General features: G+C 41.3%; 1 protein-coding gene across 4 annotated transcripts in view; it reads left to right on the top strand.

Annotated features, from left to right (window-relative positions):
• The window catches only part of CCDC169 (coiled-coil domain containing 169), a 42,276-nt gene that overhangs the window by 584 nt on the left and 28,283 nt on the right, over positions 1–13,409 (top strand). Inside the window, exons 2-6 of one of the 4 annotated variants that reach the window (XM_042457582.1) lie at positions 2,608–2,685; positions 5,556–5,638; positions 7,347–7,457; positions 7,562–7,602; positions 8,828–10,033. In XM_042457582.1, coding sequence (XP_042313516.1) covers positions 2,608–2,685; positions 5,556–5,638; positions 7,347–7,457; positions 7,562–7,602; positions 8,828–9,028 — 514 coding nt within the window. In that variant the 3' untranslated portion in view covers positions 9,029–10,033. Of the gene's footprint in view, positions 1–2,607; positions 2,686–5,555; positions 5,639–7,346; positions 7,458–7,561; positions 7,603–8,827; positions 10,034–13,409 lie in introns of those variants that run through there. The other 3 variants (XM_042457584.1, XM_042457585.1, XM_042457583.1) reach the window with 3 other exon arrangements.

The following is a 13,409-nucleotide window of genomic DNA, read 5'->3' as shown; positions in this document are numbered from 1 at the left end:
ACAAACATAGCATACAGTTCTGAGTTCCCTAGACATCCTTTATATTGCCATTAATTCTCTCATTTAAACAGACAGCCAACATTGCCTGTGCTGTACTTCATAAGACTACTGAGTTATTCCCATTTCTTTTAACTCTGATATTTCATTTATAATAATAATAATAGTAATATAATTTATTTGTATTCCGCCTTTTCCCGAGGGAATCAAGGCAGATTACAACACAAATATAACAATGAAACATCACAAGAATAAAATCTCACAATTATAAACAACCCCATATCCCAACCCTCCCCCAATCGTAAAAATGATCACAGATGCAGGTTTTATTTTAATTTTCAAACTATGAAGTATGTGCCTTTTGAAGCTTCTTGCGTGGATTTTAAACTGGGATGAAATTAAAGAAGTCACTTTCTCTTGTTCAGTAAAATTCAAAGATATAGCCATGTTAGTCTGTAGGATCAGTACATAGAGAGGTCTTGTAGCATCTTTGAGTCTAACTGAAAGAAAGGAATTGGCAGCATGAGCTTTCCTAGACTTCAGTCTACTTCCTCAGAGGCATTTGGCTGTACCTTGAACCCAAACAGAAATCAGAATTACTTTCATAAATGATGGGTAACTGTTTATAAAAATCACATCTTTATCACTTACTCTTAACTAACTTTATCTTACACCACAAGATTGTTATCATACATGAACATATAACTATGCCCATTTATTATCCCTTTCCTCTATGTTTTTCACCCTTTATAACACTTTATAACAGCCTCTATATCTAACTTAGCACACAATAATTAACACCATCTCTTAACTAATAATCTTTCTTTATTCCTTTATCAAAGCAGTAAACATATCTCCCTTTTCTTCTGATTGGATATAACATTTCCAAAGGTCCCATTCCTTATAAAATTCTTCTACAAGGAGGTCAATATATCTATTTCATAAAGATCAAATAACTTAAGTCTACATTCTTCCACTTTAGGGATTTCTTCTTTCTTCCAGTATTTTGCAAATACCATTTTTGCATCCACAATTGCATGGAATAAAAATAGTCCAGCCTCATCTTGAATAGGCTGAGTAAACCCAACTAAGGCTTCATCTGCACCGCTAAAGTAACCTAGTTTGACACTGCTTTTAACTGCCAGGGCTCAATGATGCAGAATTCTGGGAACTGTAGTTTTGTGAGAGATTTACCCTTCTCTGTCAGATTGCCCTGGGGCCACCACAAACTACAGTGGGCCTTCCGCATTCTCTGTGGCTGGGGATGTCAGACCTTTGTGAAAGTGGTTATTTAAAAAAAAACTTTTTCACCTCTCTAGGAATCTCTAGGTCCTCCAGTACAAGTCTGTAGTCAACATCTGTCAGGAGTTGGCCACAGAATTGCACTGGAGAACTTACAAATGCCTGGAGAAGTCTTCTCTCTAGGAATCTTTTAAGGCCTCCTGCGCAATGTCTGGTGGATGCTGACCATAGAGTTGCAGTGAGATTGCTAGACAGAACATATTAATCAAATCTGTAAATAACCAAATCTGCAAAAGTCAAAGCCACAAATGTGGAGGGCTGACTGTACAATTCCCAGAATTCCCTAGCATTGAACCTTAGTAGTTAAAAGTGGTGTCAACCTGGATTATTTTTGCAGAGTGGATACAGACCCAGATGCTGGAATTCATGAGTGAATGTTTGGGTTAAGTTCTCTCTTATCCATCTTCCATCTAGACCTGCACTGGTTTCATTTTAGAATCACTTAATGTCCTACTCTTAGAGTGATCTACACACATGCGTGAACCAACCCATCATGTTGGTAAAGCTGGTCAACTTGATGGCAACTGTCTGAAGATAAAATGGCCTACCTATAACATCCAAAATCCACAGAACAGTGATACCTTTACTGGGCCAGCCAAGATACACAAAATACATGATGCGAGCTTTCAAAGCTCTACTAGCTTCTTCATCAGGCGAAAGCATTAACAAAATCATATGAGATCACACAGGGAAAACACAGAGAGGGAACAGCAGGACTGATTGCATAGGAGAAGATTGTTTTATATGTTCAGAGTACAGTTGGTCCTCTGTATCCATGGCTTGAAAATAAAATTCAAAATCAAAACTTGATTTGCCATTTTATATAACAGACACTATTTTTCCACACCATTATGTATAATGGAACTTGAGCATCAACGGATTTTGGTACGCATGCTGGATCTTAGAACCAAGTCTCACTGGATACCAAGGGCCCACTGTAGTTTGTTAGCAGTACATTAAAATAAACTCATTTTATGTTTATGTATTGCAGAATAAAGAGTGAAATAACATCTGAAAAAAAAAGAGAAAAAAAAGTTATAAAATGGCAGTGTTAGTCACAGACCTCCCATTTTCTCAAGGTGTTGTTATTGTGTTGTTCTTTGGAGGAATATCTGTGCAAGTGGGGGTCCCTCTTCCTCCTGGCCATGTGGCACTGGGAACAAAGCAATCCAAAGTCCAGGAGATAAAATTTTAATTCCATTAGTTTCATGGCTCATTATTAACTGGATCTCCCAAGTCCCAGTCCAGTTTTCTAACCGATATCGCATGTTGCCTCTCAAATGCTTGGTTTCTGACTGGGAGATGCAGAGAGCCCCAAACTCTGGGCTGCAGGATGAACTCCACGGTGTCTTTCCAACAAGAGGGGAGCAGTTGTCTGCTGAACAGGTATCTCTAATGGCCCCATGCTAGACCTCTGGACCTACTGTATATGCTCAACTATAAGCTGACCTCATGCATAAGTTGAGGACAAGTTCAAGGACTTTGATATGACCCATTGAGTCGAAAGTAAAACTGAGGGGCATGTAAGAAAGGATGAATCTAAAGTGTGAAGCAAAGGAAAACAATGCCAAAGAATTTACAATATTCTAGCAGGCATAACATTTTGTGCTCGCCCTAGAGGCTGGATGGATGAGAAAGCAGAGGAGAGTCAGTGCTTCCATTTGCCTTTCACCAAGGGGTGTTTCCTTTTTATATATAAGAGGTAAAGTACAGTATATACATTGACCCGTGGGCCGTAGATAAGTCGACTCAGGTTTTTGGGGTCAATTTTTGACTAAAATTTCTAGACATATATATGAGCATATACAGTATTTCAAGGAAAGGCAGTTTTTCCATCTGAAATGTACTTTGCCCCTCCCCCTTCCAACAGATTCCTCGTGCAACAATTTGTACAAAGAACAACACTGCAATAGTTTTTAATTATATGTCATAGTAATAATTTAACTAGTGATTAGAAAAAGGCATCACACTGCTAGCTCAGGGAACCTTGTACATGTATGTATGTGCCTCCAAGTCACTTGTCAGCTTATGGAGACCTCATGAATTTCAAAGGATTTTCTGAGGCAAGGCAAGCTTTTGCCAGTTGCTTCCTCTGAAATATAGTCTACAGCATCTGGTATTCATTGGCAGTCTCCCATTCAAGTACTCACCAAGGCTGCCCTTGCTTATCTACCAAGATTGGAAAGGACCTGGTGCCTTCAGTAAACCTGACAACAGCCCTATAGGACAAAATGAAATAATTAGATGGGGCTGAACAAGAGGTTGCCTGAGACCTGGTTAGCCTAACAATGCAAGTTTAATTGAAAGTAAGCCCTGTTTTGTTCATTAGTCTTTGGATGGAATTGAAACCCGAAGTCTAAAACAACAAGGAGTCTTGTGAAGCCTTAAAGACTCACAAGTGTTATGTGATATAAAGCCCCATGTGCTCCAAGCCCACCACTTTAGGTGTCTTAAGATTCAAGTTCAATGTACACTTATCTGGGAGTATGTTCTGCTGCGTAGAATAACACTTGTTATTGTGTGCCTTCAAGTCAAGTCTGATAAGTGAAAACTCCTTGGCAAGGAGGTTTGCCATTGCTGTAATCAAGTTTCCATGGCTGAGCAGTGATTTGAATTCTGAGGCCATTCACACTACATTAAAGCACTATTATTCCATTTAACTACCAGGGTTGCATCCTTAAGAATTCTGGACTTTGTAGCCTGTTGAGGCACTGGAGCTCTCTGACTGAGAAAGGCCCCTCACTAAACTGCCAAATCTAGAATTCCATAGGATGGAACCATGGCAGCTAAAATGGAATCATAGTGCTATAATTTTGTAGTGTGGATGGCCTTCTGGTGTTGAACAGTTTTAATTTGCTGCTACCTGGCTCCTTTGCTTTCAGAGTCTGTCAAACTCAGGGTTGTATCCTTGCCTAAAAACAATGGAAGACTGCCTTATAAAACACTGAATCAGATGTTTAATAGCCATGCATAATTATGGAAATGCTGTTAACTTTATGTTAATCTGTATTTTGCTATGTGTTCGTCCTATTTTAAATTGGGTGGTATGAGTCCTGTAGCCAAAAGGGGATGATAATATAAGAATAATCAATTAAAATACTAGGATAGTAAAAGTACATATGGCCTCAGTAGGCGTGAGAGCTCAATAATCCAAATATCTTGGGACTTGCAAAGTCTTAATGTGGGTCTTGCTCAATAGCATGAACTCAGATCACCATCTGTCTGCTTCAGCTTAACACTTGGAAGTCCATTCTCAGAAAATACTGGGTGAGGCAGGAATATGTTGTTTGTGCTGACAGCTGCTCCACAGCTTTATAGGCTCTGCAAATTAGAGTCTTTGAGAAGTGCTTGGTTGTGCTTTTAAACATATTTAAAGAATCCTGCAGAAACAGCATTGGGATGAATTTGGCTGATTTACTGACTCTTTTTTCAATAGCAATATATTCCACTTTATGAACTGTGGTTCTAACCTGTAGAAGCTTGGGATTTGCAATTTAGGGAGGGGTACTTAGAATATCTGTCAGAGGGCTCTAGTGCCTCATCGTTCTGCATTCTTCACGATTCAGTAGGATGCAGCTATAACAGTTAAAGTGGAATCATAGAGCTATAATGGTGTAATGTAAAAAGGCATCATCTTGTAACTACCGTATCCCATGTGTGCAGTGGTAGTGAATGTGAAGGAAGAAAATGTCATCAGGAAGGGAAGGCTGTTGGTTCCAAGCAGCTCATTTCTGGAGTCACAGAGCTCTGGTAAAGCTTAGTCAGCTAATTTTTATGCCACAAGATGGACTACTCTTCAAGCCAACCTTTCACCTGGGTCCAAGAGCACCCCAGAAACTTGTCATAGATATAGGAGAATGCTCAAAACCAGCAGCCTTTTTCTGCTGAAAATGACTTCATCTGCCTTCCTTTGCTGTCTCTGTGCTATTTTGGAAAAAGTACAACTCCGTTTGTAATGATAACTAAATCCATAAAATAATGATACCTGTATTGGCCAATCAAAATGCAGAAAATACATCATGCAGGCTTTCAAAGCCTCGCTGCCTTCTTCATCAGGCAAAGATGTTAGAAATCATACAGAAGAAATGTGACAATGTTAGAGTCACAGTTATAATGCATGTGCAGATACATGAACAGAGTGCGCCTACTGGATTCCAGCCCCAGATATGGGAAATGCAAAGATCATTTACATGTGCTTGTCAGCATCACATTTTAAATGTCTGTTGTGATTGTGTAACTACTTTCTTGTAATGCAGAGAAATGCTAGAACTGTCAGTGTTTGAAATGAAAAATACAGTAGCACAGCTGGAAAAAAGACTCACCAGTGTTGAGGATGAAGGTAAGAGAGTATATCTAGACTTATAAATAAAAAGCAAATTATTCTGTATACATTATCAAGAATCTTCAGGCATGTATCAAGCACAATTTGGAAAGTTAGGCGGGTTACAGACCGCCATTAAAGTACGCGTGGAGCGCGTACTAGGGTTAGGAAGGGGCAGTGCTTCCTAGTACGCGCTCTGCGTGCACAAAATGGCGGCGGCCGTTCCACACAGCCGCCGCCATGATGGCGTCATGAATGTGCCGCCATTGCTCCGTGTGAGGGCGCTTAATGCGCCCTTTTGGTGGAGCAGGAAGGAGCTCCAAAACAGAGCTCCTTCCTGGTTTGCGTCGCTGGTGCAGCCGTGTGAAGGCTGCACCAGCGACGCAAATCAGGAAGGGGCTGAGCGGCCCCTTTCTGGGAGTCCCTGCTGCCATTGGGGTGTCCTTGGGGCTTGAAGCCCCAAGGACACCCCTTTCCAGGCTGCGGGGAAGTGGCCTTTTGCCGCTTCCCCGCATCCTGCAAAGCAGCGGATCGGGGCCTCGGAGGCTGCCGGTCTGCCAGCTGAGGCCCCAATACAGCGGGGAAAGGGGTGGGTGCAGGCCACCGCTTTTCGGCGGTCTGTAACCCGTCTTACTTTTCAAAAGCCCCTTTTCTCATTAGGATGAAGAAGAATAACTCATTATATGTCTTGTTGTACAATCAGCACCCCATATCAACAGATTGTGCATCCACAGATTCAAACATCCATGGCTTGAAAATGTGTTTTAAAAATCTGAAAAGCAAACCTTGATTTTGCCATTTTATGTAATGGGCACAATGTTGTTGTTGTTGTTGTTGTTGTGTGTCTCCAAGTCATTTTTGACTTATGGCAACCCTATCATAGGGTTTTATTGGCAATTTTCTTTAGAAGGGGTTAGTCATTGCCATCCTGGGGCCTTGGTAGTGCAGTGGTTAAATGTCTGCACTGCAGCCACTCCCCCACAAACCACAAGTTTAATACCAGCCAGGTGCTCAGACTCAACTCAGGCTTGCATCCTTTTGAGGTTGCTAAAATGAGTATCCAGCTTGTTGGGGACAATTATCTTACACATTGTAAACTGCTTAGGGAGTGCTTAAGTGCACTGATAAGCGGTATAGAAATGTACTTGCTATTGCTATCCTCTGAGGCTGAGAGACTTTCCCTAGGTCACCCAGTGGGTTTTTATATTCCAGCAGGGAATCAAGCCCTGATCTCCAGAGTCATAGTCCAACACTCAAACTACTACGCCACTCTGGCTCTCAAGCACAATTTTACTACCCTATATATAATGTATATAATGGGACTTGCACATCCATGAATTTAGGTATCCATAGGATCCTGGAACTAATCCCCAGCAGATACCAAGGGCCCACTGTACTGCTCATTGCTTTTCCTTTGCTTCCTGTTATAAGGGGGGAAATCTGTAGATGGATAATACAATGCCATGGAATTTTTAGACTCTGTTAAAAATTACTCCTTGCCAGTGCTGTGATGTGGTAGTAAAGGAACAGCACAGTATGAAGGAGTCCTCCTTGATTCCCAGATCCCTTTCAGACTTGTCCAAAACAAAGTTTTTCCATCTCTGCTTTAGAAATTCTGACTTGAATCAAAGCAGAATAATCGTACGGTCACTATAAACTGAAGCCAGTTTGACAATTCATAACACCACTAACAATAAGGATAACAACATTCATGTATTTTTTTAAGACAATGAATGGAAAACCAGATATGAAACACAAATAGAATTGAACAGACAGTTGGAAAGACAGATTGGACTTCTCCAAGGAAAGATGGAGCAAATTCGTGGCAGCCCAACCGGTATGACTTAAGTTTTTTCTTTTAGTGTTGTGAATTACTGCACACAGACATTTGTAATTGCACCGTGTTTATCAAAAGACGTATGTATTTTTTCGTATTTGTAGACAGACTGGCTTCTATTCGCACCTTTGATCAAATGCACATGGTAAGTGTAATGACATTTAATTTAAAAATTTCTAGAAATAGTATTATGTAAGGGAATATATATATATATATATATATATATAGAGAGAGAGAGAGAGAGAGAGAACGGCAAATAGAGTGGAAGTTTGGCAATATTGCATCACATCTTTCTACTAGTATTTGCTTTGTAGCATTGTGGATGACAAATACTTTAAATCTCTTTGATGATTTTATCCTTGAATTATTACACTATTTTGACTTACTTTTGTAACTTTATAGCTGCTACTAGTAGTGTTACACTATTCTGGTAAAAGAAGCTGGAAAAGCGTATGTGTACTAGCTCCCAGCCCATGTTGAAACTCCATAGCCTTGAGGTGGTCCTCTTACAGGCCCAGCCAGTGTTGTCACTAGGGTTGGCTGGTCTCACTCATTGCTCGTGGTGTCACCTCCATGGACCTCCCCCTGTATGAGGCCATACAGAATCCTCAGTACAGTCGGTACTCCATATCCATGGATTCAACTATCCACTGATATATATATATATACACACACACTGAGGGTCCACTGTAATGTTTTTTGTACTCATGTTACTCATTAATGGTAATTCCTGTATATCACTGGTGATAGTGGTAATGGCAATAGTAGTGACATAGCTCCCACATTGAATGTATCTTTCAATGGCTCTGGGATAAAGAGTTGGGGGTATATTTCTTTCACCTGTAATTGTTAATACTCTTAAATTAAGGCAAGGATGGACAGCCCTGGGAACACAATTGTCACTCCAGCACCCACCACAGGTCAAGCACAACCCTAATTGCCTCAGAATTGGAAAGGCAGATTAAAAACCTGAAGTCACATCATCACTATACCCACAAGTTTTGCATTTCTATAGCTGTTCATATAGTCTGATCATAATGGTCCTTCCTGGGCAACAATTCACTCCATGCATCTGAGGAAGTAGACCGAGTCTACAAAAGTTTACTGTACAACTTCTTTCACACAGCTCTTGGTAGTTTCAGAGGTGCTACAAGATCCCTTTGCATATGGATATTCCAGACTAACATGGCTATGTCTCTGAGTTCTGTCTAGATATATTATGATTTAGATTTTGGTGGGTTTGTTGTTGTCCTCCCCCCCCCCCCCGAGTTAGAGATGCATTGTGGCCTTAAAATGGGTCTGGGGTCACATGATTGGCACTTATCCCACCCCTGGCATAAAGTAATAAGACAACCTTGTCCAACCTGCAGTTCTCCAGATGTTTAGAACTACAATTCCTGTTACCGCCGTCACCACCATTGCTGGAATGGCTGCAGCTGAAGAGGATTGTAATCCAAACCACCTGGATGCAGGAGAGGAAGGCTATAATAAGGAAAATGTTTAGGTATCATGGGGATGAGCATATTGGAGTCATCATGGAATATTTTATGATAATGAAGATGCTTGGATGATGAATGAGGAAAGAAATTAGATTTAAAAGGCACAATTGCTGTGAAAGGTCAGGTCATTACTGTTTGTTCTGCTGGGGATACAGCTTTCTCAAAGTTCCTTTTGGCTCTGTGCCTTTTATAGTCCACTCTTACCTGAACATACTGATTTTTCTGAGAATATTCTTTTGCCATGGCTTCTTCCTGAATGGAGCGATGGAGCAGAATTGACAAGCATGGTTAGAGACAATAGGATACAACAGATAGACATAACAGAATGGGCAACTGTATTTGTGCCTGTTAAAATTGATTATTGAGACTGCACTCTAATATCAAGGGCATCTAAATGGCATTCCTCTAGTGAGTGAGCTCTATTTAATTGGCAAGTTCTTTTGTATATTATATGCCTTATTTTATAATTATAAAGCAATCTAAATGCACTCCCTTTGAAGCATGCTTTACTGCATTGTGAAATTTGCTTTCTGCAAAATTAGCCAACCAGTGTCCTTTCATTAAAAAAAGATTGCAGGAAATCTATTCAGCAATTAATTTTCTACATTAGCAGGAGGAACTTTCATCTTTTTCTCTCAGAATGTTGCCTTCATCAAAGCAACCTAATAGAGAGAGCCTGGTATGCAAATACACTGATGAATACTGTTGAGCTTCAGCTCCGCAGCATTCTTGTTGAAAATAGCTACAGGTGTATCAGTTAAATTATAGTTGAGATGTCCTGTTCTTTGTAAGACTAGATCCCACACCATGTTTGATACGGGGAAGCTACTGCAGGTGGGTTCCAAATGAAGGGGAATGGCTCAGGTTACTATATGGTTGAGATGTTTCTAGTTTTTGAGTTTGCTTGTTTCCTAGTTAGGAAAGAACTAATTATGACCACAGTAATTTGCATATCTCACAGTGGGTTATGAAGACATCAAAATAGTGAAAAGATTTTCTGTACCTTGGCACAGTCATAAATTCAGATGGAAAGTGTAGTCAAAATATCAGAAGAATAATAATAATAAATAAAAACTTTATTTATATACCGCCCTTCGAAACATCAGGGCGGTTTACAGCACTACAAAATACAATACATAAAATACAGGGGTACCCCGGGTTACGAAATTAATTCGTTCCGCCGCCGCTTTCGTAACCCGAAAATCTTCGTAAGACGAAAAAGCCATAGGCGCTAATGGGGAAAAGCCGCGATTTCGTGTGAAATAGCGCCGAAAAGCACCAAAAAATTTTTCGTAACCCGAAATAACCTTCGTAACCCGGAACAGTTTTTTTGAATGGATTTTTTTCGTAACCCGGAAATTTCGTAAGGCGGCGCATTCGTATCCCGGGGTACCAGTGTACATGAAATAACAAAGCAAAAACCACAAACAACAGTGCAGTTAAAATTAAAACTCCTGCCAGGTCTTCAATGCTGCTGGTAGAAGAACAAGGGGGGGGGGAGAAAGGCGTTCAAAGGGAGGAGTCAGGGGTATGCCTGCTTGAAGAGGAATGTTTTTATCCCCTTCTTAAAATGGGCCAAGGAGGTGGTCGAGCGGAGCTCAGTGGGCAGCAAGTTCTAGAGGGTGGGGGCCATGATGGAAAAGGCCCTGTTAGAGGTGTTAACTAGTCTAACCTCTGGAACTACTAATAGATGCTGCCCTGTTGATCTGAGTGTGTGGGGCAGATTGTACGGAGAGAGGTGGTCATCTAAGTACCCTGGGCCCAAGCCATTTAGGGCTTTATAGGTTATAACCAACACCTTGTATTGCACCCGGAAGCGAATAGGCAACCAGTGAAGGTCTTTTAAGACCGGTGTTATATGGCTGGCCCTAGATGTATTAGTGACCAGCCTTGCCGCCATATTCTGCACCAGTTGCAGCTTCCGGGTATGGTACAAGGGTTGCCCCATGTAGAGCACATTGCAGAAATCCAGTCGAGAGGTTACCAGAGCATGTACTACAGTTTCAAGGTCTCCCCGGCTCAGGTAGGGACGCAGCTGGCGTATCAGCCGAAGTTGATAACAGGTGCTCCTGACCGTCGCATCCACCTGAGATGTAAGGTGGAGCGACGAGTCAAGGAGCACCCCCAGACTGCGTACTGAGTCCTTCACGGGAAGCGTGACCCCGTTCAGGACAGGTGGAACCACCGCCATCCCTGGGCCAGGAGAACCTATCACGAGCACTTCCGTTTTCTCTGGATTCAAGCTGAGTCTGTTTTCCCTCATCCAGCCCATTACCGACTCCAGACAGGCCACGAGAGGAGAGATGCCATCCCCAGTCACTGCATCAGTCGGAGACATAGAGAAGACTATTTGGGTGTCATCAGCGTACTGATAACCCCGCGCCCCATGTCTCCGGATGATCTCTCCCAGCGGTTTCATGTAGATGTTGAATAGCATGGGAGACAGAATGGCTCCTTGAGGGACCCCAGATATAAGGGCCCTCCTATCGGAGCACACGTCTCCCAGCTGCACCATCTGGAACCTCCCAGAGAGGTAGGAACGGAACCACTGAAGTGCAGTGCCCCCGATTCCCACCTCTGCCAGGCGCTCCAGAAGGATACCATGGTCTATGGTATCGAAAGCCGCTGAGATGTCCAAGAACACCAACAGGGACAAGCTACCCCTGTCCATGCCCAGACGGAGATCATCGACCAAGGTGACCATGGCAGTCTCAAGAAGGCTAAGACTTGGAGGGGCAGCTATGAAGCAATTAGATCAGATCTTGAAATGATATTTCATTATATACCAAAGTCTTGTGAAAGCTGGACAGTGAACAAAGCTGACAGGAATATCAACCCATTTGAAATGTGGTGCTGGAGGAAAGTTCTCTACATATTGTAGACTGTTAAAAAGATATATGAATGTTTTCTAGAGCAAATTGGGTATAAAGTCTTCCTAGAAGCCAAAATTACTAAATTCAAGCTATAGTAAGTTTGATGTATCATGCAGTGATGCAACTTTCTTGAAAGTAATACTCAACAAAGTAGAAGGTGGCATAAAAAGAGGAAGATAGCACTATTCAATCAAGGAAGCCATGGACCTGAGTTTGCAAGACCTGAGCAGGGCAGTTGGTGACTTGGGCTCTTGGAGGTCACACATTGCTAGAGTCACCTTATAAAAATCCACCAAACAGTGATACCTTTATTAGCCAACTGAAATGCATAATATACTTGTTGCAAGCTTTCGAAGCTCCACTGGCTTCTTCCTCAGGCAAGATGTTTACAAACCAAACAGGAGGAAAAAAATCAGAGATGTTTGTAAGATGCCTGCATTTTGTTGTTTCTGTCCTTAGTTAAGATGGTATGAGGAGGGTAAATTTTGCAGACTGGCTCCTCCACCTTCTAGTCATATAGGAATTGGGAGTTTAACAAAGTCCAGGAAACTTAAAGTCCATTTTCATATCAACAGCACTCTTCTTTTGCAATCCAATCTTTCCCCATTCCTGTGAGGCCATTGTCTTCTGCCTACAAGAGGCATCTTGTAAAAATGTTTTAAAAAGGAGACTCCATCACTCTCCAAGACAGGGTTAAAAACATGAAGTTTTTCCCTCAACGTGGAGTGATTTAACAGGATATTAACAGAATAGCGTATGGTCTTTGGCAGTCTACTTAACCACCAAAGATGTTGCAGATATATTGAGGTCCATGTTCCTTCCAGATGAATGTATACCTCAACTTTTGAGTCCTTCTGTATGATAACAGAATTCCCATTGCCCACCCAAACAACCTTCATAAACCTTAATCAATCAACTCTGTGTTATTCTGAATTGACATACAATATGAGACACAGAAACATCCAGCCGCTATAATTTCATTTTTATATTCAGCTCTTAAAGAGGTGAGTGGTTTACTCATGATGACCACTGCTTCTCTTTTAGCCCTCAAGTAATTTCTCTTCCTGGTTCTAATTCTAATCAGTTGTTCCTCATTATTTTATGTTCCTTCTCTGTGGGAAAATGTTTCCTCTAAAACTTTCATGTGGAGAACATGTGCCCAATAGTTGGCTATGCCTAGGAGTTACACATCCAGCAGTAGGTTTCAAACTTAATTTCTCAAGTAAGCAACTTTCTGAGAAATTAAGCAATCACCTAATTGATTTTAAACTTCCATTTGTCTGTTGTTTTTTTAAACAGGTCATAGCGGATTTGGCAGCCCTGTTTCTTAATGTCTGATGTGTAGGAGGGACTTAATGCTTTATTTAGAAGTGAGGGAGGATTATCTGCATATACTCAGTGGTTATCATTACTGCTTTACCTGTTTCAGGTTCAAAGCTGATAAAAAGTAGGCCCTGAGGCTGTGTTCATATTTTCTAGGGCTTGTTGCTATCCCAAATGAAGCTGAGTGAAAATACCCTTATTTTGAGGAGGACATTCCTTATATAAAGTAGTGGCTCTTGTTCCAAAATATACATGAT

This window comes from Sceloporus undulatus, chromosome 3, assembly GCF_019175285.1.
Source record: "Sceloporus undulatus isolate JIND9_A2432 ecotype Alabama chromosome 3, SceUnd_v1.1, whole genome shotgun sequence".
In the NCBI taxonomy this organism is placed as follows: Eukaryota; Metazoa; Chordata; class Lepidosauria; order Squamata; family Phrynosomatidae; genus Sceloporus; species Sceloporus undulatus.
This window is presented reverse-complemented; position numbering and strand designations above follow the sequence as displayed.